Here is a 25,428-nt window from a genome sequence, read left to right as displayed (position 1 = left end):
GAATTTCAAGTAAAACTGTTCATTTCTGAATTAAGATGTAGAATTCTGATTTTAGTTCCAGAATTTTGACGTCAGATCTAGAATCCCCCCCGAATTATGAATTTTAAATTCTAGAATCGTGACTTCTTGTTGTGAACAAATTGTCTGATCATGAGGTAGTTGTATTCTCTCTTACCCTTAAATAAAATGTGTTGAGGCCCTCAATCTGTTTATCTTATCTGTTAGAAATTAATAGGGATCCACATTTTATATAAGAGGAAACAAAACTTTAGTTTACTCAATACTAAAGCGACTTCTTTGAAGGACTACATCAGGCTCATGGTCTCTCTTTACCATCACAAATGCCAGATGCAGGCCTGCATTATAATGGATACACACTCTCACACACACACTAAAACACACACACACAGGTGTATGCACAACAGGGAGCTCAATTTTTGTTCCACAAGATCTGTTGTTGCCATGGCATTGCACTGCATCTCCTTACATCTCCATGGAAACACAAAAATGATGACTGGCGTGAGCTCAGAGTGAAGTGGGTCAAGAGCGTCACAGACGTGTCAATGTCAGTTATTCGTTCAGGTCCATGTCAGGTACCATGTCCCAGCAGGGTTTACAGGCTGAGACCTGCAAACAGCTCCACTCGTCCTGACTCATCCTGATTCGTTCCTCAAAATCCAAAAACAAATAATAAAACAAAAGAAACGCTGGGTTAACCCTTCTTTAATGCCGTATAAATATTCAAAAACACGTCACCTTTCAGTCCAGTTGACCCACTTTAAAAATCTCACAAAGGCTGCATTAACCTGAAATTAATCAGTGCTGTCATCCAACTCTGCATGTTTGCATTAAACTCATTACAATAAACTGAAGTTGTTGCTGTGATAATAAACAGAGTTATATTCTGTGCACAAAAAGATTTCTGACTCACCATACTTGCATTAAATCACTTGGATGGAGGCCTGAATATGTAATGTCTGTGTTCTGACACCGTATTGATGCAGTCAGATGATCTAAAGATAGCCATCAGCTGCCCTCAGATTAAACGGTGCCAGTTCAGTGGTGTGAAAAACTGCTATTAAGATTTATTTTGAGGCTTGGAGGGATGGGCTGCAAGCGTGGGTTTGGTGTGAAACGCGAGGAGCAGTGAGAAGACAGAAAAACTGTGAGTTAAGGGTAGCTTGCAGTCTGTGGTATCTGTGTATTAACTGCACTTCATACTATTAATAAAATAAAGAGCAAATATATCAATAAGTTGGATTTAAAGAGCACTTTTAGAGTAGCTTTTAAATGAGAGAAATGTGAAGTAGACAATGACTTAAAAATTGAAAAATAAAAACTGCTGAGTCCCTCGCAAATGGGCCACAAGATGAGACACAAATACAACCTGACACTAAGGTTCACACATTTCCTGATTTCTTCATTCAGACCTGGCTTGGCTGAACCACTTCAAAGCTTAGACCTTTGAATTAATGACTGAAATATTCACCTCTTTCAGAAATAACAGCCCTGATAGTCACAAACAACATGAGATGAAAGCTTTCATCAGATGAGCTCAGTGAACATTCATTCTCTTGTTACTTCCCTCTGTTTGCGATCAATCTTTTGCGTGCCTGCTGGCTGAACGTGATGCCTGCACCTGAATTGTTCTGACTCATTAACCTACTTTCCAAACCTGTCATAAGGGGGTACAGATCTCACTCCCAGTGCCCCAAATTCCTTTGTATATACTGTAAAATACACCTCAGCATGATCAAAATCATGTTAGAAATGCTGAGGTTATCGTTCAGTTTTTAAGATACACACTGTTCCTCTGAAAAAGTACAATTGCACAAATTTTAAAGAGGCCTCAGTGCATGTGATAGGATTGTGGCTCCATCTTGTGGTTTTAAGATTTAAAGCACAGAACATTTCAGCTGCTTCACAATTAAATGATTTTTCCTGCAGGGAACAAGTATAATAGACATGAACATTTGCTATATTTCCTGATTTTTGGCTGAGTATTCTGTGTCCAGAAATCCAACACATAACTGAAGCATTCTCACTCCTGTATAACTGTGGTATACATCACAGAAGCTAAAAATAGCATTTCCATCTCACTGTACAGCAACATCACTCCACTCAGAGACTGTGCTGCCACCTAGAGGTGAGCAGAGTGATTACATTCATGCAATTTTGCAACGTCTTCATTAGAGGAACTGTGAGAGCAGAAAAAATATAATTTACACCAAGTGAAGGAGAAGTAATAAGGAGGAAATCAGTGCTGGAATATTATTTTATCCTGCAGATTTTTTTTTTTATAAAGGGGTGATAGATTGGTCACCATTTCATGCTCTCTGAATTACTTCCTTCTGATCTAAAGAGGTCATTTTTAGCCTGTAGGCTCATAAATAGCCTCTTAAATTTTCCACTCTGCAAGGTTTGTTTTAGCATCTTATTCATATAGCTAATAGCTAATATCTCTGAAGTCCATGAAACTTATGTTTTGACTCCAAGCAATTAAACGTTTTTTATAGGTAGGGTCTTTACTTGTTAGTAAACACAATATTTCAAACTGGGCTCTTCCTCCTAGAATTAGTGCCAGTGACAGAAAACACTCATCGCGTTTCTACGTAGGGGAGACTTGACCCAACTTGGTATGTTAGCATACAGGCTAACATACAAGCTAATCACGGGTAATTGACACATACCTGCTCGGTAGAAACTCAACTTGTGTCGGTCTTAGTCCCCTGCTGCCCTCCAAATGCCTGAAAACCAAGCCAAGCTTCACCCTGCTTAATTTTTCGTTGAGCTTGGGTTGTGTTTTTCTTGCTCTGTGCCCCATGCTACTTCCACTATTGTAGCTGCTTGGGTTAGCTTCTCCCACGCGCTGTCCCTAGCACACAAAGCCACGTGCGCACTGGGCGTGCTGTGATTGGCTGATGTAACCACGCCTACTCTCCGCCCAGAAACGTCTCGAAACGACCAAAACATTATACAGACAGAGGGGCTGACAAATGTAGTGTCCCAAATCGCGTACATCTGCACTCACACACACCATTTTGTGTGCATAACTTCGTTCACACTGACAGTATGGAAAAACGCTTAATTTTGTCATACAAAATAATACAGGTAGGGGAGAACGGGGTAAGTTGAGCCTGTGGGTAAATTGACCCGCCCTCTGTCTCTTGGAAACGGTTCGAATCAGTGGTCACATGACTCTGGATTTAGTTAGCTCGCTTCATTTCAAGCTCTCTGTGGTAAACAGAAACACAAGTTGAAGTGTTAAGTAACTTTTGTTCTCCAAAAATCATTTTTTGCACGTCGAAGTAAATTTTCAACATATCACAAATAACTACAAACTCATACAAAATAATAAAAAATACAAACTCAAAATAATTTTAACTATATTTTAAAACATACATCAAATGTGTTGCTGAACTATCAATGTATAAAACCATGTGAATCGTGTAGCTAGGTATTAGCCTGAATTGCTAGGCTAGGTTTTTTTTAACAAAATGGTGGCTGTGGGGTAAAGTGAGCCAAACTGCTTGAGGTAAATTGACCCAGTGATTTATCTTACCACACAATGAGGCACTTAAGTGTAAGAGGTAAAACGTGTTAAACTGTATTAATTATTTCCATTGATGTGAGACATCATGAAATTAATGTACATGTGTTGATATCCCTTCAATTTCATTTCCACTTGCCTACCGGTCAAACAATGTAAAAAGTGGCCGCTCTCCCCTACTATATGAAATGACTTGTGATTTGATATGTTTTAATTGTGTATCATATACACAAAGTTGCAGGACAGGCAATATTTTTATTTTTGTTGGGAAAAAGCCAAAAAATATTAATATTCCATAGATTAAGTGATTAAAGTGACCTATGACCTTCAGTCTGTATAGGAAATAAAAGCTGAACACCAAATTTTTTGCTAGTTACATAAGAAAAACAAGAGACCACCTGTTGGAGTCCCAGCAGAGAAAACCACCAACCAAACTGAACTGAACTGTTCAAAAACTATCTCAAACAGTCATCCAGACCACCTCTTCTTGTTAGGAAACCACCATCAAACTGTGCTGTGGACTGACTTTTGGACTGTAACGAGCAGCACTTGAAGGCAGCACGCTCTGCTCTTGTTGGGAGTGTGTCACTACTGTCCTCCTCCGGTCCAGCTCCAGTCTCCTGAGTGTCTGACTGCCGGTGGGGTGTGTCTGCTGGAGATAGTGGAGGCGAGGGAAAGCGGAGTCAAGTAATCTATAAACATACAGAGTCACACCGGAAATACAGTGTTTATGGCTACAAAATAAAAGCAGTGAAATTTATTTTTTGGAAGTCTGCAACGATAAACCGACTAAATCACATTAAAAATAAAGAACATTTGAAGCTGAAAATGAAAGACAATGTAAGAGTTTTCTGTGGCTATGGTACAAGGGTAATCAAAAACCACACCTTGTATTTTAACTCTTAAATCATTGGATAAGGTCAAGGTAATAGCTTTTAAAAAGTTAGGTCAAGATTTTTTTTAGGAAACCATATATTTCAGGGCCATTTAAAACTTTCCTCTCACTCTCTAGGAGTATATTCAGGGACGTTGGATAATCGCAACATTGTGCCCCATGCCACTGTAAAATGGTGCCCATAATGACGTCTGGTGTTCCACAAGGTTCCGGTTTGGGCCCTCTTATGATTTATAAATCAATGCCTACTTTGAGTTCACAGCTCCTTTATTGGATGGCCCTGTTCAAATAAGTTTGCAAGCTAAATGAGAAAAACTGTAATCTAATGTCTTAACTGTTTCTGCTTCGTAGACTTATCGACTCTTTTGGAGTTTCACAGCCTTTTAATTTCCTGTATGGGAGTCTTCATTGTTTTCATAGTTTTATCTTTAAACTTGGTTAAAATACTACTTTTGGTGGAAATTATCATAAAGATTTAATAAGAGAAATCTGCTACGATATTTGAAGGAGTTTTTACGGAAGAGTATTAGGGCCACCGGTGAGACATATAAAATGTCGAGAATAAAGTTGGAAAATAATAGCGAGACTAAAGTCGAAAAAGGATGTTGAGAATAAAGTCGGAATTAGTTTCAAATGCTTTAGTGTTGACTTCTTGTATTATGTTTGGTTGAAAAACAAGATTAATGATATGATAATGAATGATAAAGTCCTCATGCAGTGGCAAAACTTCAGGAACTTACTCTTTACTTTACACTCCATGATACAGCATGCATCTTTGTTGTTCTACTCACTGGATTTATTGAGAACTGGCACGGAACAAAGGAGACTTTGTATGTTGATTTTTTTTCTCGACATTGTATGTAGACTTTATTCTCAACATCAAATTTATTCTCGACATTATATTCCGACTTCATTCTTGACATTTCAACTTTTCTCTCAACATTTATACTTTTTTCTTGACATCCTCTTTCAACTTTATTCTCGACATTATATTCTAACTTTGTTCTCGACATGTCGACTTTTTTCTCAACATTTCAACTTTTTTTCTCGACATTTCGACTTTTTTCTTTATTTTTCTCACAGGTGGCCCTAATACTCTTCCGTAGAGTTTTAGTGCCAAAATAATAAATATTTTTAGATTGTAAGGGTATGAAATTAGGACCAGTACCGGATTTTGTTTCATTGCTATTGTATATGAAGGAACTATCAGATAGGCTATTACAACAGCCATGCTTGCTACTTTTATTCTGACGGTGCAAACCGGAAGTTGCTTGTAAAACTCCCGGTAATTGACGTGGACGTGGAAAAGCTGTCGCGCTCCCTCCCTCAACACCCTCAGACACCGTGTAGACTAGAAGACAGCGCGCGCACGACTCACGTGCGGAGGTAAAATGCAGCTGAACAATCGGACGAGGCTCGCAAGTCTAAGGCTGAGTGTTATCATCTAACATTAAACCAAGAGAAGAAGAAGAAGAAGAGCCATGAAGAAACACCTGAGTCCGACCAAACAACAGCAGCAGCAGCAGCAGCAACCACCGGCTGATGTCCCGGCGCCAAGCGGCGAGGTGACCGTGCAACAACTCAACGAGCTGCTGTCCAACGGGAGCGGCTTCTACAGCTTACCGACACAACACTTCAACGAGGTGTTCCCCAGGATATACATCGGCAACGCGTGAGTCATTTATCACTCTATCAGTCCACCAGAGAAGCTGTCACACAGGTATTTTCACCCCCTCGTGCATACCAGACGCGACAATGACTACAGTGTCGCAAGCACGCGCGCACAGCAGGTGTGTTTGTTATTATTGATGTCTCCGGAAGGGACAAAGCGACAGCCTGTTGTTGTCAACACACTGCTCGACGTTTTCCAGCAGCGTCAACGTGCCTCAGCAGGCAGACAGGTGGATATTGTGTAACAGTGAAGCTGAGTCTGTATTTTCAGACAGTTATCGATTATTGCCTCATTCTAAAGCAGAAAACTCAAACATCCTGGTGTTAGAGGTGAAGGGCGGACACAGAGACGTGTTTTTCCCTCCCTTTCAACGAATCCCTCCATCATTAGTGTCCCCGCCATGCAATCACGTCTCCATCGAGCCGCTCCCATCACGTCCGGAGCAGTCTGCAGAGTGACAATTACCACAGCTAAAATTAGGTCTGTGTCTCCATTCATAAACTGCAGGAACAAAAACAACAGGCGGTCTCTCCTGCAGAACAAAGAGGAGAAAGGAGGAGCGAGTGGATTCAGAAATCGTGAGAGGGAAGGTACTCCAAGCAGAAAGGTTATTAGGTAGAGATAAGACGCCTTTATTGATGTTCATGACACAGAATATGGAGAGATTTATGAGATAAAGGCAGAAAAATGTAGCTACAGTTAATATGGTTGATAGATTGTTGCTTTGTTTGATCCTTTTGCAAGAAAATTAGTAGAAAAACCTTATTTCTGCTTCATAGAATATCAATATTTTAGATTTTTTTTTTCTCTTCTAGTGGCTGAAAATGTTTTCTGTCACCTCACAAATTTTTGTCGGGATGGCAAGATGGTGGCGCTGAAAATCTTGGGTTGGCACACCAAAAACTTAAAGCCACAACTGAATTTCAGGAAGTGTATTGTGCTGTTGTGGTTCAGCTACTAGTCTTAAACTATGGGAATAGGAAAATCACTAGCTCATTTACTCTGGTTTCTTATTTTTAAAGTAAATTTTACTGATTATCTAATGCGTAAAATCTTACCACTTTACAAAAGCCCCATTTCCATCAAGCGGTCCGGTACGGATCAGCATAGCTTGGTATGGATTGCATCTGTAAAGTAGAGGTGTCCCAGTCCAATATTGATATCGGATATCGGTCCAATATCAGCAAAAAACAAGTATCGGTATCTTATCGGAATGCATCTAAAATCTTCAATATAAGCAGTTTCTGTTACCCATTGGTTAATAATACATGGATTAGTTTTTCCTCATACCTACTGTTGCTGACTACTGTTCTTTGTTTGAATAATATCACTTAACCAAGCCTTTTCTAACATGACAGACATATTACAAAATAAGTAATAAAAGTATGCATGTTTAATGCTGATATCGTATCGGATTAATATCGTCATTGGCCAATACTCAATGCTGCAGTATCGGTATTGTATCAGAAGTGAAAATGTAATATCGGGACATCCCTACTGTAAAGCGGTAAAGCCTGATCCTGTTTGCATTTCCACAGTCTACTGTGCCTTTCTTGGGAGGCTGGTTGGTAAATTAGGGACCTGTCCCGGAATAAGTCAACGGAAATGCTACAAAATGTGTGCCGCACCAAGATGCTGTTTGGTGGAAACCAGGCTTAAGCCCCAGCAATCCTCTTTTCATATTCATGATTTAAGCAATTCATTGTTCTAAACAGATAGTGTTAGAAGAATATTAGGCATATACGACTGGGGAATATATCAGGGTGGCCATGGCCCCCTCCGGCCCCCCTTGATGGCACCACTGGTGATTAATACTCCGAACCAGACAAACTGTGTCCAATCTGGTTTATATTTCTCAATTTCCAACAGGTTAAGGGCCAAATAACCAGTTATTAGTATGTCAGTTTGAAGCTAACAGCTAATTCTTGCCCAATTAAAAAGTGAATGTAAACAAACGTCATAATGCTAGTTTTAAAGATGTATTCATTCAATAAGAGGTCACTTAACTATGGAGGTAGCGATAATAACAATAACTTTATTTGTGTAGCACTTGAAAAACAAATGTTATAACCCTACATTGTTAGAGCCAAAAGTACAGCATTACAAAATGCTAACTACCATAGTAGCAGACATGTAGTTTGTGTCTCTTTAGACTACAAATTATTGGTTAATCAATAATCACTTGGTGGGACACTAACCTGTAGCATGTGTTTATAGATTTGTGTTGCTAATGTGAAAATAGAGTGAAACATAAGTAAGTGAAGGAGATTTTTTTTACCCATTTAAATTTTAAGGATGGGATGTTTTTGTGATCTTACTCAGTTCAAACAATGTGTGACACTGGCTGTGAAATACACTCAGCTAACATCAACAGTACTGCACTTAGTAACGTGTGTTGCAAGTGTTCAGTCATAGAGTGTAGTTCTGAGCTAGAAATGAATTATATAGCTAACTGTGCTGTGCTATCTACAGTATTCTGGGTATATGAAACACAGCAGCAGCTGAATCATAAATCAATGCTTATTGGTCGACTTGATGCTATCGGCTTTGTAATGAACAGGCCGACTCTGAGATATTTACTGCTCAGTGTTCCAGTAAACCTGGTTCCTGGTAATTCATGCACAGCACAGACTTTATACCTGATTTCATACATGACAAATAGATTTATCAGGGCTGTTTTTAATAAAGACGCAAGAGTCTGATTTTCCAGTGCACATGTGGTGGGATGTACAGAAAATATGATAAAAGTGCAAACAGCAAAGATTCACTTTATGCATGCACAATAACATTAGCAATCAAACCAGTTTGGAATTTTTATGTAAATAGATGAAAAGCTGCTTTAAATTGGCGTGATATTGGTAAGTTAAGCATCAAATTGTTGTAAATTTTCAAGATGTTCGGCCTCTTGAAGGCATTTCCACGCGTTTTCCATCTTGGAAACTCATTTTTCTGACACTCCATGAATGCAGCATAAGCACAGTCTGTAGTTGGCATTGTTGTAGTATCTTTTTCTGGTGCTTCAGACCTCCTCCCCTAAATTCCTCTGCCTAAACACTTCATAACTAAATTTGTAATGCCTTGATCTAGACTTTAACCTGTGGCTCTGGAGCTTCATGCGACTCTTTGACTCCTTTGCAGTGGCTCCTTGAAGCTTTAAAAATATTACTGAAAAATCATTTTTATTTTTCTTACAGAGGGTTTTGATGATTAAAGACATATTAAGGGAAAAAAATAAAATTTTTAAAATTCCAAATTTAAAAAAAATGTTTGAAAAAGAAAATTAATTTCAAATGTAAATTAGATATTTGCAAGTTTTTTTTAAACTTTGCAATTTTTTATTTCTAAATATAATTTTTTTTTTCATTTTTGTAAATTTTTCCAACTTTTTGAAAATTTTGCAAATTTTTTAAGTTTCTTTTTGATAGAGTTTTTTGAAATCTTAAACAATTTTGAGATTTCAATTTTTTAAGAAAATTTGCAAATTTATTAAAAATGAAAAAAAAAGACATCACATGTGCAGTTTCATTGATTAAAAAAAAACAAAAACATCTGGTTTAGATAAGCATTTTTAGATTTAAACTGTACAGAAATTCATAAACCATATTGTCTTAACTGCGACGTTAAAGTCATTTTTGTGGCTCTTGAATGACTTCAAACCATGTGAGCTGAGGCTAAATTGCTCCCATGACGGTAAAGGTTGCAGACCTCTGATCAAGACTATTGAATAAGAAGATGCAGAATCCTATCAGCAACAGAGTTCAGTTCGCCTGAATCCAAAAAACTTGGTTCAAAACAAGCCATCTTGAACAAAGTGTGGTGAAAATGTTATTCAGAATCCAGAGAGCCTTTAAGGTCTTATTGGAGGAAACAGCAACATTATAACATTCAGCTAGTTCATCGCTGAAGGGACAACTGGCGGCTAAGTTTAAACTTCTAGATATTCCTTAGTTTTAGCCTGTGCTGGCTGCTATAAGTAAGATGCTTTACAATTATTGAGTTGTCCCTTAAAACATAATACAACAGCATAAACAAATAGATAATATTATTTCTTACCCGATTTTCTCAAAGCTGCCTCCATTGTCTGTCATTGTACAGTAAAGATTTAATGTTATAAAGTTTTAGATGTCCACAGGTGGCAACAGTTTCCCACACTTTATCGGAAAAATGCATCAGTGGGTATTTTAGGCATCATATTGGGGAAGCCAGCCAAAAATTAAGTAGATTAGCCACTTACGAGATCAGAAAACACAGGACTAATCTCATTTTGTCCCCCAGCAAAGTGGCAAAGTTTGATTTTCTGCAGCCTGTTTGGTTTGTTTCAATTAAATTAGAAACAATACAAGATTTTAAAAATATCAGATGATCATTTCAAGGTTTCAAGTGTCAGGTTTTTGGAACACTAAGTGCAGAAAAACAAAAACACACGACACGGCTCGGTAATGTAATACAAGCTTTCACAGAGCAGCTTCACTCATATGGATTCATGGGGAACAGATTCAGGGATGAGACTCTGTGCCGTCCTTCATTTGGCTCCAGTCACTGTCAGGAGAGAGAGGAGGAGGAGGAGGAGGAGGAGGAGGAGGACAGAATACAAGCGCATTATTGTACCTCAGAGCTTCAACAGAATCAATCTGCGCGGCCAAGTCTCCAAACAAAGATCTCCTGGTTCTGCTGGAGCTGATCAGACTGTCCACTCTGTTTGTTTTCCTCTCAGAAGAGCAGATTCTGATCTCTGAAGAGAAATGATTTCAAAGAACAGAGCCCGACAATGTGTGCTGGGATGATTTGTCCAATGTTTGCCTGTAGTGTATCACAGAGTGTATTAACGGGTTGAAAAGGCGCTGTAGTGTAATGTGAGAGCACAAACGGCACAGAGAGGACGAGCTGCTATCGATTGTTGATGAAAGCCTGCGCCTTGTTCACTGTTTCCACCACTGGGAGCCACAGAGCCTTTCTGCTGAGGTTTCCTGTTAGTTTATCCCTTAAACTGTGTTCTCGGATGCTCTGATTATCACACAGTGTACACGGCACAGACCTCGCTGTGAGTGAGAGATCGCTTCGTCCTTGAGAATATCTATTAGTGTGTCTCATGTTAGTGTCCCTCAGGGAGATGGGTTTGTGACCTATTTCAGTCCACAATCTGAGATTTAAAGACACTGCTTTAAATCAGGAAATGGTAAAAACTGAGATTATCCCTTTTGCACTCATTAGTATGCTTTGCAATTGTGTTACAGCAATTACAACAGTTGGTCGAGCATTGTTTCAAAAATTAAGAAACACTGACTGATATACCCCTATTCCTATTCGTGGTTTTAAAGCAGATTTTAGTTGCTTTTGTACTTCTTGAACATTTGATTGGATTTTAATAATGTTTTAGGGGGTCGGATGGATCCACCAGAGATTGCTCTTCATGGTGATGACCAAAGAGAATAGAATAGAAAATACTTAATTTATGAAAATAGATGCTGACAGCTTGTCCATCATTGTCCAGTTCAGCCAGCCTCCAACTCCACAGGGTCCAGGACTGAGCTTCTTCAGCAGTCTGTTTAGTCTCTGTCTCCTGGATCCTGTCTGCTCACAGCAGGTGAAGTTCTTCCAATGTGGAGTTGGTGTCTGGTGTTAGCTCCGTTAGCCATGTCTGTGAATAGCATGATGTTACTTTGCCTTCTGGTATTCCCTCTGTTGCTGGGTTAGCATGGCTAGCTTGTCCATCTTATTGGAGATAGATCTCACGCTCCCAATAACGGTGGATGGACGGACGGACGGGTCCATGTCGTCACTTCTTAGCTCACACCTGAGAACCAGCACATCGTCCTCACCTCCTCCTCACCTTGTGGAAAACATCCGGCCATGCACCAGTTAGCATTGACATGCTACAGGCTGCCAACAGCTGATTTCACATGTAAACAATGCAGCCATGGTTACATAGAGAATCTCCGGACAAACACAGGAGCAAAAATAGTTAGAATATCACTGAAGACAAAACCAGTTTGGTGTCCATGACCAACAAATAAACCATAAAAAGTAATGATCCACTCCAAATGCAAAGATGATGAAAAAGAAATGAAAAAATTGGAAAAATTACAAGAAACAGACAAGGAAGAGAGAACTGCTGTAACAGGCAGCCACAACAGGGCGGCGCCTAGCAACAGAGCAGCGCTTCAATGCGACTACGGGCAGCACCTCTTCAGTTTTCCATTTATTACAGGCAGTAAGAGCGGCGAAATTAACCACGGGGACATTAGAGACGGAAGAGTCTTTCCCAGAATCCTTCTCTATTCCTGCCTGTATAACTTTCTACAACTCTACAGTTGCTTGTGTTGCACAACAATTTTGTCCAAAGCTACGTACAAAACACGCTGTAATTTAGACTCAAGGGAAAATCTTAGTTACTATAAAGAAGTGCTTTAAATCATTTGGCTGCAGATGCTGCCATCCAGTGTCGGAAGAGTGTTTTTTTTTTGTTTCTCAGCTAAAATAATGCAACAAACTCAGCTTAAAAGACAGAACAACAAAAAAAAAAACAAACCTGAAGCGACAAAATTTCACGTTTCCTCTTTAACTGATTGAAAAGAAAAAAGAAGAAGTTTAGGGTGGGCCTGGGACCACTGGGCACCCCCATAACTCCGCCCCTGGTTCAACCTGTTGTTGGAGACGTCTGTAAATGCTTCTTTCCATGTGTAAAACCTTGAAAATGTCAGTTTGACTGATTGATGAGCTGTCAGCCATCCCTCAGGTATCAGAGCTTCACAGACCTCGACCAGAATTAGTTTTTCAGGGCCGATGTGGGTTATTAGCAATCAGCCATCATAAGTGGAGCTGGAAACAGCCGCATCATACATTCTTAACTGAAATGATAACGTGTGGCTGATGTCAATAACCTGCAGCACTTTGAGGAAGCAGTCAGTAAAATGTTCTCTCCCTCTAAATGGATTATGTCCGTACTTTACAACCTCTTCCTCTGTTCTCAGATCAGTCCGAGTCAGCACTATGAAACAGCCGCGTGCAGCTCAGGGACACACTTAAGGTGTGGCGCTTTGCTTTGAGGAACACTTTGGCTCTTTGTGAAACCGCTCTTTAATAATGGATGTTGTGGGACTGCGGATCCCAGGGTAAGGAGGCTGGGACCGGGCAGGTAAATAGGAAGCGAGCCATCAGCTGTGAACTCGATTCAACCTTGTGTTCCTCTCTCTGCATTGTGGAGAGTAATTGTGAACAATGCTGCTTTGCTACTTCTGGTAAAGTTGCATTGTAAGTGCTCAGGTAAGCATTTATGGTGAGCATCTATTCAATCATTTATGCACAAAGCTTTAGTTTATAAGCTCTGAATACAGGAGGAATAATGTGATGTGATTTCTGCAGCTGACAGACAGGCAGATGGCCTCCTCCGTGCCTCCTCCAGTGACCGTAAAGCAAAACGGTGACAGGCTGGATTTTTTTATTAGTTTTGCAGAGAGGGAGGGGGTCGATGCAGTCACCACCTCCTGGGAGCTGCCCAGGGTCACCTAGCCTTCGCCTCACCAGCGTCGTATTGACTCTGAGCACACGGCGCTGTCAGAGCCCGGCATTTTACATGGAGATATATGAGTCATGGTCTGAAATAAGAGCAACGCTAGAGCAGAACGAGCTCCCTGAGATGGGAAATTATTACATGAAGTGGGTGAAATATTGCTTATAGTACCACAGAAGAAGAAAGTCTTGCAAATTAAAGTCTCTACCCTTTAAGATGGACTGAAAACAAGAACATTTCTCTGATACACCAGGAAAACACAGCACTTTAAAGGACTGTGAGGAGTTTCTAAGTGATCTCAAAAAAGTCTCCTGTCTAGATGTATGCCTGATCCTAATCCACCCTTTAAAATTAGATTATCAGCACATCCTAGACTGTACACCACGCAGTCTAATGAAGTTTCGTAGTGAGAAGAGAGATCTAGTTTTTCTCTACTGAAAACAATTTCTGTAATTCATTTTGTAGTGATGGTTGACACTGGAGCCTAACTGTCAGACAGAAAAAGGACAGAAGAACAGAAGAAAGCTAAATGGGAGAGAGATAGAGCATGAGCTAAAGGCTTAAACAAATACTAAAGGCTAAAACATGAGCTTATGGTCTGTTCCGTTTGTACTTGGGAGTTGGAATTTCTGAGGGCCGAGTGGGAATGCCCAACTGGAACCCCTCCCAGAGGTGGGAATTTCTGACTTGGAAGTCGGAGCAACCACAGCTCTCCCCAAGTTCCCAGTAGGAAATTCTGTTTTGGCAAGTTTTTCTGACTTGGCAACTGGAACGCTTAACTCTAAGATGGCATCATTCCGACACCCGACTTCCCAGTTCCAAATACAATTGGAACACACCATTAATGCTAAAACACAAGCCGAAAGCTAAAACATGAGCTAAAGGATAAAACACGATCTCAAAGCTAAAATATGAGCCAAATGTCAAAACACAAACTAAAAGCTAAAACATGAGCTAAAGGAGAAAACATGAGCTAAAGGCTAAAACACAAGCTTAAAGCTAAAACATGAGCTAAAGGATAAAATACGATCTTAAAGCTAAAATATGAGCCAAATGTCAAAACACAAGCTTAATGCTAGAACATGAGCTAAAGGAGAAAACAGGAGCTAAAGGCTAAAACACAAGCTTAAAGCTAAAATATGAGCTTATTGCTAAACATGAGCTAAAGGCTAAAACACAAGCTAAAAGCTTAAACATGAGCTAAAGAAGAAAACATGAGCTAAAGGCTAAAACAGAAACTTAAAGCTAAAATACGAACTCAATGTCAAAACACAAGCTAAAAGCTAAAACATGAGCTAACAGAGAAAACATGAGCTTAAGGCTAAATTATGAGCCAAATGTCAAAACACAAGCCAAAAGCTAAAACATGAGCTAAAGGATGAAACATGAGCTAAAGGCTAAAACATGGGCTAAAAGCTGAAATACGTCCTTAAGGTTAAAAAACTGATTGTGATAACTTTTCATGTTTCAAACTGTAGCCCTACCTAACTGTCGATAAATACCTTACCTCATGGCAGGGTAAAAAGATGTTGAGAACAAAAAACAAAAAAAAGTAGAGTTAAAACGAAGATTTGATCTCCATTCAATTCCAAAACAAACACATACCTTGTTAAGAGTGACGTCTTCACCACAGTGTGTGAGAGACTACGGGCCAAAAGGTGGTGCTGCAGTCCACTTCAAACAGATCCTCCTCACGGTCCCTTTGAGCTACAAAAGGTTGATTCCTTGTATCTGACAGATTTAACATAGAACAGTTTCTGATGTGCACATTTCATCAACTACGAGATAAAACATCTTCAGCTTCTCTTGTTGACTCCAGAAATAAGAGTTGGTCAAACTTTGGTTTTTCTGCAACATCATCTTCAGATATAAGCATCTTGAGGTAATAAAACCTGGCAGATAAATCAGTTTTGATCAAGGATCTTTGTCATTTAAACACGCTGCTCCACAGACTCAGACACAGAGAAACGTCTGAAAAGCTTTGTCTTGATCTCTTTATCTCCAGCACTCCAACAACTTCACCTCTGTCTTCATCTCCTCTACATTACAGTACACAATAAATCTGCTCCGCTGTTCTTTTGTTTACAAGATCTACAATACTGCACATTAAGCTTTAATGTAACGCAAACATCCCCGCGCAGCGAGCAAAGCTCGACAAAGGGATTCAGAGATTTGGCTGCTCGCTGCTGCTTGGCTCCTCGCCTGAGTCCACTGTTAGGATCCAGCCTGGCCAGAGGCTCTGATCATCGATTGTAGATAAAATGCCTCTTTTCTGTTTGTTATATTAAACTTTTATGGAACATTTAGTGCCTCTAATTAGTTCTACACAATTTATGTTTGAACAACAAAAGCTGCACCAAATTACACCTAATGGAGACGCAGGAGGAGGAGCTTTGAGAGATAAGGTTTGAGGGTAAATTTGTGAATACAGTGGGAGGTTTCCTTTTCCTTAATCAAATTTTACCTCAAAAAAGTCGAATCATAGAAGTCTGTCTCTCTAAATATGTGTCTTTGTTGCTTTAAACTCCTGTTTTGAAGTCGCAGCACCGACCTGCAGACTAACAGATCTTTGTGGTTTGGCTCGGCATCAAGAGGCAGTGATACTGCAGCAGCAGCGTTCACTAAAACACATGCAGAGTTGTAGTGAAAGGTGCACCCTACATTGTCATAATACCACATAAAAATAAATTGTGCTGACACAGCGCTCTGCTGGTATTATTAGAGCTGCTCTTTGTCTCTGACGTCTTCTTCTGCAGCTGTACATTCATCATTTTGTGTTACCAGAGAACAAAAAGTTTTATTTCCTCAGAGGCACTCCGGAGGCTTTTACAAGAGGAGTGCACCAACTTTGTTTCCTCGTCACAGACATCAGCAGCTTTCTAAAGCAGCGTTTAAGTGAATGTGTATTTTGTTTTGTTTTTTAACAGGTTTGTCGCCCAGAATGCAATGCGCCTGCAGAAACTGGGAGTGACACACGTGCTGAATGTTGCAGAAGGAACCTCCTTCATGCACGTCAACACCAGTGTGGATTTCTACGCCGGCACGGGCATCACGTACCACGGCATCCAGGCCAACGACACGGAGCAGTTCAACCTCAGTGCCTTCTTTGAGGAGGGGGCAGATTTTATCGACAAGGCCCTAGCACACAATAACGGCAAAGGTGAGGCGGTGTCGTAGTCACGTGTTTCTTGAATTTCCTGCAGAGTCAAGTTTTAACTCCAGCGTTGATCGGTGAATGTGCTGGTGGTAGTTTGTAACATTCAGATTAGAGTGCAGTATGAGCCTTTCAGTGACCTCATGCTTCATTACAGCAGACTCAGAGGAATAATGCATCGATGCAGCTCCTCATTAAAACCTCAGACCTGTGACCTTTCCAGAGCCGGCAGCAAGAGGTCGCAAAATGTCAGAGATAACGTTACACATGGCACAGAAACAGCAGGAGGAGAGGAGAGGAGAGAGTGTCTCTGCTTCTTTATCCTCTGCGGCTCAGTCTTCATGCACCTGTGCAGCACTGAGCAGGATTTAAGACGCTCCTCTGTGTCAAAACTGACAATAAATCCCTGCAAGGAAATACAAGGTTCAGATAATTAGACACATCCCCCATGTGTGGTGACAGATTAAATTTAGCTGCAGCATCAGGAGAGCTAGGAGAGATTTATCTCCGTTAAGGAGCACAGAGGCCTCCTGGGAGTGATTGTTTCTTCAATCTGCATGTTGAGCTTTCTGAAAATCACCACACAGGGCGGCAGATGTCACACCTCCACTGGAAGATAATCCAAGCTGCTGAAATTTGACTTTCTTTAGATTTTTCTTGAATTGTTTTAATCTGATGTGGTTTTAAATTAAGTATTAAAGGTGTTTTATGCATGGATACAACACTAAAGCACAGGGACCTGGTCTGATAACAGAATATGGAGCAGGACTCAGGAGTCTGTCAGATTTAGCCGTCACATCCCTCTCCTGTCTGTCTTCACTCTCACAGCAGTGAAGCAAATAGACACTGAGTCATAACAAGATGCTTCAACTCTCGTCGAATTTGTCAGACAGGCTGCAGGAGGAACTTGTTTCCACGTCTCAACTCGAGGAAATAAATGACTTTGAAGCAGGAGTTCCTGAAGAGATAGAGAGGCGCTGTGATCCTCTTTGATCTCCTCCACCTGAGGGATTTTCTTAAGGCAGAAACTTTCTCTTCCTTTCAGGCTTTAGCGACATTAGCACATGTCGCTGTGTGAAAACTGCACCTCATATAAGATTTAAAGAAAAAAAGGAGCTTGTGTGACAAGTTAGACTCACTAAATCTATCAAAGGAGACAAAAAATGTTTAAAACAGAAACTCATGCGCCTGAACTTCCTCCAAATGTGGACAAAGAGAATGGTATAAATTGGGTGGGACAGCACTTTGTCTCCTCACATAACCTGCATGTCATCATGAGCAGCAGTATGAACTATTGTTAAACAATTATTAGTTCAAAATAACTGATATTTTTTACTGATGCAGTCCTCTAAGTCAAAACAGAGTTTATCCACCAATTTAAATAATTATAGATATAGATATAAAAAACCTGATTGTATTTATTAAACTGCACATACAGTATATGTGAAGATATAAAAGTTTGAGCAAAAAGTATCGATACGGCAATATATTGCAGTACCTTGACCTGTGAAAAAAAATACTGATATTTCAACTCTAAATTATTATATATATTATTATTATATTATATTATATTATATTATATTATTTCTTTTAAAGCAACAACAAAAAAATAATAACAAAACCAAACAACAGGATATAAAAGTAAATCGCTTGTACCAAAAAAAAAAACAATTTATCAAATTAAATGTTCTAACCTAATAATAATAATAATAATAATAATAATAATAATAATAATAATAGTAATGATAGAAACACAAAATAATATAATAGAAACACAACAAACAAAAAAAACGACAAAAAAAGAAAAAACAAAATCAAACAAAATATAAAAGTAAATCTCTTCTACCAAAAAAACAATTCATCAAATTAAATGCTCTAAAATAATAATAATAATAATAATAATAATAATAATAATAAAAAAAATATATATATATATAATAATAATTATTATTAATAATTGTAATAATAGAAACAGAAAATAACATTTCAGAAACAAAACAAAAAAAACAACAAAAAAAAAACAGAAAAACAAAGCCAAACAACAAAATATAAAAGTAAATTGCTCGAACCAAAAAAAAACATTTAGGAGGAAAAATACATATGCAAACATCTTTACATTAGGTAGATACCCTACATAACTGCATTTATTCTGTTTTAGTCTCAGTCCTTAAGTAGTTCATTGATTTCAATATAATAATATTTTTTTTTAATTCAAAAAAACAAAATGTCTATTTTGATTTAATCTGTTTTTTTCTAGCAAGGACTATGACTAAATCTATTGTTTTTTTTTCATTTGATTTATTTTAATTAATTTGTTCACTGTCAATTTTTTTTACAAACCATCTTTTATGAAAAACATTTTCCTTGTTCCTTCCAGTATTACAGTTATCCATTTTTTGATATCCGGTAAAATATTTTTTCCCACTCCTTAGTAATTATATTTATTACTGAGACACTCAAAATTTGTAATAAGTATTTTTTTTGTCCAGACTTAAATTTACTGGATATCAGGTCACATATTTAAGTTTTCAGACAGGTGTTGGAGCTGGGAATAAGAAGCCACAGCCCTGCCAGTGAGTGAGTGATGAGCTGAGGAAAGAGTGAAGTCATGAGCCAGAAATCCTGCGTGTCCAACAAGAGGAAACACGAGAATCATCATTGATCTGTGGCGGGCAGGGTGATTAGGTATTGGAGAGGTCGTTTCATTGGCAGCAGAGCGTCCTGGATGGAGTACAGAGGAGAGGAGACAGAGGAGGAGAGTTTGTGGGGATAACACGAGGAGAGGGACAGAGGGAGGAGTCGGGTTTCAAAAAAAAGTGCCGAATCTGCAGATCTGACCTGAGCGCGGCACATCAGCTGCTCTGTGAACGCTGCCAAGCTCTCCTGTGGTTGGGCCTGTCAGTTATCAGAGTGTAAGTCAGATGGAGACACATCTGAGAGGGTGGGGAGAGGAGTTATTACCTGCAGAGAAACACAGAGATAGATATAAACACTGAGAACATGCATGTCCACTAAGACGTATGTTTCCTCTAAGATGCTCCTGCAGCGAGCGTGATTGACTTTGCCGAGTCTGCAGCAGAGGTCACGTCTTACATTTGCATCTCCTGGCACAAAATCTGCTTGGCTCTGCAGCATATGTTCCCCAAACACGGCTGGTGTTTTTAATTTACTGTCCTGTCTCGTCTCATCCTCCAGGAAAGGTTTACGTCCACTGTAGAGAAGGCTACAGCCGCTCGCCCACCATGGTCGTGGCTTACCTCATGCTGCGCCATAAAATGGACGCCCGGCTCGCCGTGGCCACTGTGAGGCATAAGAGAGAAATCGGCCCCAACGACGGCTTCCTTCGCCAACTGTGCCAACTGAACGAGAAGCTGGCCAAGGAGGGCAAGCTGAACGGGGAGGTGGGCAAACTAAAGGCCAAATGAAAGCAGGAAGAGACCCTCTGCCCTCGTCTCCTCCCATCATGCCTTTCACAGGTTTTCAGCTGCTCTCAGAGTCCGACCCCGCCCTGACCAAACCAGCACCCATCTGACAAACAGGGGTAACCTGAGACGCAGACATACATGCATTTATCTGTACAGATAACTCTCCTCATGCACACATCTGATCTCACACACTGATTTCCTTCCTCTGGTTCACGTCGATCACTGCTGCTCTGCTGGAGCGTCCGTCTGCTCCGACAAAGAGCTCCAAACTTCACACAAACACACCTCCTCCTTTCCTTTGTGTAACCTCACTCCACACAGGTCTATGTGCACGAGTAGAGCTCTGCGCTGCTCTCACGTTCGAGCTGAGATACTGAAAGCATTCCTTCAGTTCCCACAAGTTAGAAACGGTGAAATCTTTGCCCTGATTTTTTAAGATTATAGCACAATCATTCCATAGTTTTCCACTGCCGGGAATGTCGCCGATGTCTCCGCTTGCAGGAGAAATTCCAAATGAACTCTTCGACACTTAAAGTCACACAAGATGCAGAGAGCGGACGGGTCCCAAACATTCCATGAAAACAGAAAAACACCCCACAGAGTTTCGTTCGCCTGACCCTTCAATTCCTTTTCCTCCTCTACCTGTTCGGGCAGATATTTGATGCACAAAGACAGATTTTTACACGCAAATGCAAGTTGTAGCTCTATGTAGCATCTCAGTCGGCATCCTCGACTCTCAGGCCTGGAGTTTGACGCTGGAAGATTTAAAGCAAGTAAAGCAAACTTTCCCCTCCAAATAAGCTCCAAAATCACTCTTCACTTCATTAAATCCTCAAAAGAAGCGAGCATTCATCTGTTTCTGGTGAGTCTCAGTTTCACTGTTAACGGTAAGTCACACTGAGGCTGCACTCTGTGTTATTAGCCTTAAAAAGAAACCAACTGTCAGGCACCAAGAAAGGAACTAGGCACAGAGTTTTCACAAAAGAGTCTTTAATCCAAAAGAAGGTTTTGGACACAGCGATCTGTCTGTGTCTACCACTGTAAAAAATAGAGTAGTAGAAGTTTTTTACTCTGTTTACAACTTTTTTTTGCCAGTTCCTCTTCTCTGGCAAGTTTTGCCACAATTTCACACCAGTAATTGTTGATCACACAGTTATCACGCTGACCTCTGTGTGATGAATCCTGTCAATGCCAGGTTTTTTTTTTGACTTGAGACACTAGGAGCTCCTGTTTGTTTGAAAGTTTTGGAGGTGTGCGAAGCAGAAATTTTCAGCTTGATAAAGATCACGTAAGGCTGTCACGATGACGTCATTTGTCTGCAGCCGCTTGGTCTTCGTAGACATGTCAAGTATAAACCAAGCTTAAGTAGGGGAGGGAAGTGAGCCTAACAAGACACAGGGGCAACACTTTAGAAAGGGGCCCAGTAATCAGCTTGATTAGGCCATGTCCACACGGGTATTTGGAAAACACTGCCCATTATGGGTTTGACATCGATTAACCTGCTGTGTGTAGAAGAAAGTTTTTTTAAAAACAAACGAGGGCGGGAAACTTGTTTTTAAAAAATACCCGGCTACGTGTGGACATGGCCTAAAAGAGACAAGAAACAAGGATTAACAAAATGAAACAGAAACAATATCTTAGCTTGACAGATACTGACACATTTTTTAATTTACTTTGAATTGAAGCATCTTTAATGTGCAGAAATGACATCGTTGTGTGGATTGCAGAAAGTTTGAACAAGAAGGTGGACTCCAGCACACTGTCTAACTTGCAACTTGTTACGTCATGATGATGATTGGCCACAGGGTGCGATTGCCACCTCTTATTCAAGATGTCCTGCCCTTTTGATTAAACTGTTTGCCTGATGAAGGTCTTTGATCGAAACGTTGTATATAAATTATTTTCTTGCAAGTTAGACAATGTGTGGGAGTCCACCTTCTTGTTCAAATCGTCTTTTTTTCTCCGACGCACCTGGGTCCTAAATTAGATGTGCAAAGAACTCTCCTGGAATGTAGAAAGTTAAAATTAAAGCTTTACCAAGTCTAACTTCAAGAGAAGAATGGAGGTCAGGTTGATGATTTCAGAGACATTTCTTGAAGTTGAGAAACCTAATAATTGGCTCGATTCGTAGCTGCAGATGCATGCAGATAGTCTGAACTTTAAGGACTCAAGAAAACAGAACTGGAATATTTTTCTACTCGATCTGTATTCCAGACTTTACGGTAAATGAATGGTCGTTGAATCGAAGCAGAAAGATTCAATCATGGAAGATTGAATTCTGCCTGCTTTTGCTCTCCATACTTACCGACAAACTCCTCCCACATCCCACCAGTTTATCTTAACTCTAACTCTCCCAGCGTCAGACTCGAGGCCTTCGCGTTGTGACAGTCGAGGACGCCGCCCATCCTCCCGCAGAGGAAGTTCTAGTCATCACACTCCAGAGTCGCCCACTGCCAACTTCCTGACACAGCCGCTCGGCCCGTATCCAGTTCCTCTGTTTCATCAACACGGTCTGTCAGAGGTCCATACACAACATGTCCACGTCTCCCTCCTGAGTGTGTGTGTCATACACACTTTCTGCACACACAGGGTCCAGTCACTGAGCCTTTTCTTTCCCGCCTTTAAGCATTGCGATATATGTCAATACCCCATCAGATATATAGAATGTACTCACAGCTAAATATGAATATCCAGGCCGTAATTCTCACATATACAGGTAGAGTATAACACATTTTAAACACTATTATTACTGGGCATAACACTGTACACTAGGTTGTCCCACCTCATTAAAGGCACTATTTATTCCTCCTTTGATATATCTGTATACATATGAATATATACATGTATACTGTATATACATATTTAAGTGTTGACATATATGAATGTAAGAGCAATGTGTATAATGTGTAGGTATCGTCAGTAAGTCTTTATATATCACGTTCTCCTTGTGTATGAGCTCCTCCATGCTTTGTTTTCACTTCCTCACATGTACATTCATATTCTTTAATATAATGTACATGAGACTCAGAAAGGTTGTGACGCTCCGGATCGCAATGATGGGAAAGTTTCCGAAGCTTAGCAGGGACACGCCGAGGCATTATCTTTGTTTCTGAGCAGATTTGGTTTGATTAACGGTGATTTTATTTATTCATAGAGGCAGGTGGCAGAATCAGACGGTTTTTGTTTATCCTGCATTTACATCACCTCAATCATCCCATCAGAAATCAGCTCTTCTTTACCCCTCAGAGATCGGATAAATGTGTGTTTATATTCTGGATTTAAGGTGACAGTTTATGTCTAAGCTCTTTTACAGAGGATTAAGAGCAGGAGACTCAGAAACTTTCAGAGGGAGTTAAACTCGAGGTGAACTGTCTAAAACTTAAAGAAGTTGTGATTCCTCTCAGCAGGGACTTCTCTGATTCCTCCTCCCATCCCACATCCAGCCTGTCATCCAGTCATCTTAAAGTCTTGAAAATGCTCCGATTTAAAGGGAAGGAACACTCGATGTTCATCCTGAAAGCTTCCTGTTTCAGTGAAGCTGTTGCGAACATTTTCAAGCAGAGCATGTTTACACCGCATCAGCACGAACCCCAAACCACTCGACGATAAACTTTCTCCATAAAACTCAGAGAGAGGCTAAGGGAGGACCTCTGTCTCCAAACAGGAACACAAAATCCTCAAAATGATCCGCATCAAGTGACCAACTGTGTCTTTTTACTGGCCTGGGGTTGATTCATGAACTGCTCCACGTTACTGCCCTCCTTCTGAATACACAAAAAGCAACAATGAGCTCTTCAGTTTGTCTCCAAATTCGGGTTTATTGAAGTGAAATAATCCTTCCAATCGGTCCAGGATGAGGGTATGTACTCAAAGCATCGACTGCCTACGCCTTCTTTCTTTTTTATTCGACTGTGGTCAGTTTGATTGCAGAGAAAGGGTCTGATAATCACTCCGTGGGAGCCCGACTAGCCATGGTAGAAGTTTTCTGCCAGTATTTACAAAACGGACAAACTCTAACATAAACGAGGCTTGTACGATGGCTACAGCTGGCTTCTCACTCTTTATGCATTAAAAACAGATAAACACTGCCACCTGCTGTCCAACAAATCAACGTCTTTTCACCAAACTCTTTTCTTATCATTAGTTAATTAAGATTCAACCACGTCTTTAATATTAAATTTAACTTTTTCTCTCCTTTGTGTGAAATATAAACCCTGTAATCTCTATTTCGAGCATTTTTTCTTTTTTGTTAATAGAGGTACCAGCATCATTTTGGGGGTTCTACTCCAGGTACAGAACAATGTATTATCGAGAATGTCATTACTGTATATTGTTATATATACTGAGTATGTAACACGCACTAAGGCGATGCTGAATTGCTGCATTTTACCGTAATTACTGGAATACTCCAAAGGACAATGAGAGAGTTGGAAGTGAAACGTGGAGTTAAAGTTGTTGAACGTGGTGTTTTGTTGAGTCTTGTTTAAATTCTCCTGTTAAGACGTCCTCTTTTTGGCTTCGTTTGGATATTTCTGCACATTAGGAAACATTTAGATCTCCTGTTTTTGTCATGAAGCTGTTTTAAAGTTCGTCATTATCCACGTTGGTTTTGCTGAGTCAGTCTTGGACCTGACCGTAACTGTGAGTCAAACCACCTGACAGGAAGCCGAGGTGTTACAGCTGACAGGAAGCTCATCTGGTTGAAGTTACCTGATCCGTCTGTGACGTAAAAGCTCAATCCATCTGATCCTCCAGGGTGAGTTCATGACTCACAGTTACAGTCCGGCCCAGGTGAGGCGTCATCCTGTTTTCTTGCTCTCTGATGAAACAGCTCAAGGCAGAGTTTTAGCACAAGTGAGCCCACTGCCTGACTCCTCCAGGGGGTCCATTCCACGGTCCACGTCTTATCTCGCCACCTTCCTCCATTTCTGCACATGTGCAGAAGTCCCAGATGTCGCAGAGGACGTTGTTGCGATGTTTCCTGTTTGTTTCCATCTCTACAAACACACCCCGACAGTACGGACACAGCACCCCACCCAAAGCCTTACAGGAAAGATCGATTCTTTGATTGTTTTTCAGTTTGTGTATCTCACTTCACGCAGCAGGAAGGGACGGCTCCCTTACTGGACGAGACATTGTTGAAGTGCACTTGATTTTAAATTGCAGTGTTATTTTTCTTACCTTGGAGAAGTCCCGTCTTTCTTATGTTTGAGAAATAAATG

At 40.2% G+C, this 25,428-nt stretch overlaps 1 protein-coding gene across 1 annotated transcript; it reads left to right on the top strand.

The window, feature by feature from the left end:
* The first annotated feature begins 5,738 nt into the window (after positions 1-5,738).
* On the top strand, positions 5,739-25,428 carry dusp3a (dual specificity phosphatase 3a). Its single transcript, XM_074662893.1, has 3 exons — positions 5,739-6,117; positions 16,555-16,787; positions 19,977-25,428. Exons 1-3 carry the CDS (start codon positions 5,927-5,929, stop codon positions 20,204-20,206), a joined length of 654 nt encoding a protein of 217 aa, XP_074518994.1. The 5' UTR covers positions 5,739-5,926; the 3' UTR covers positions 20,207-25,428.

This window comes from Halichoeres trimaculatus, unplaced genomic scaffold (genome assembly GCF_033239565.1).
Source record: "Halichoeres trimaculatus isolate MK-OKI-2021-1 unplaced genomic scaffold, fHalTri1.1 fHalTri1_scaffold_23, whole genome shotgun sequence".
NCBI lineage: Eukaryota > Metazoa > Chordata > Actinopteri > Labriformes > Labridae > Halichoeres > Halichoeres trimaculatus.
The sequence above is the reverse complement of the archived record's forward strand: the minus strand, read 5'-3'. Positions and strand labels throughout refer to the sequence as shown.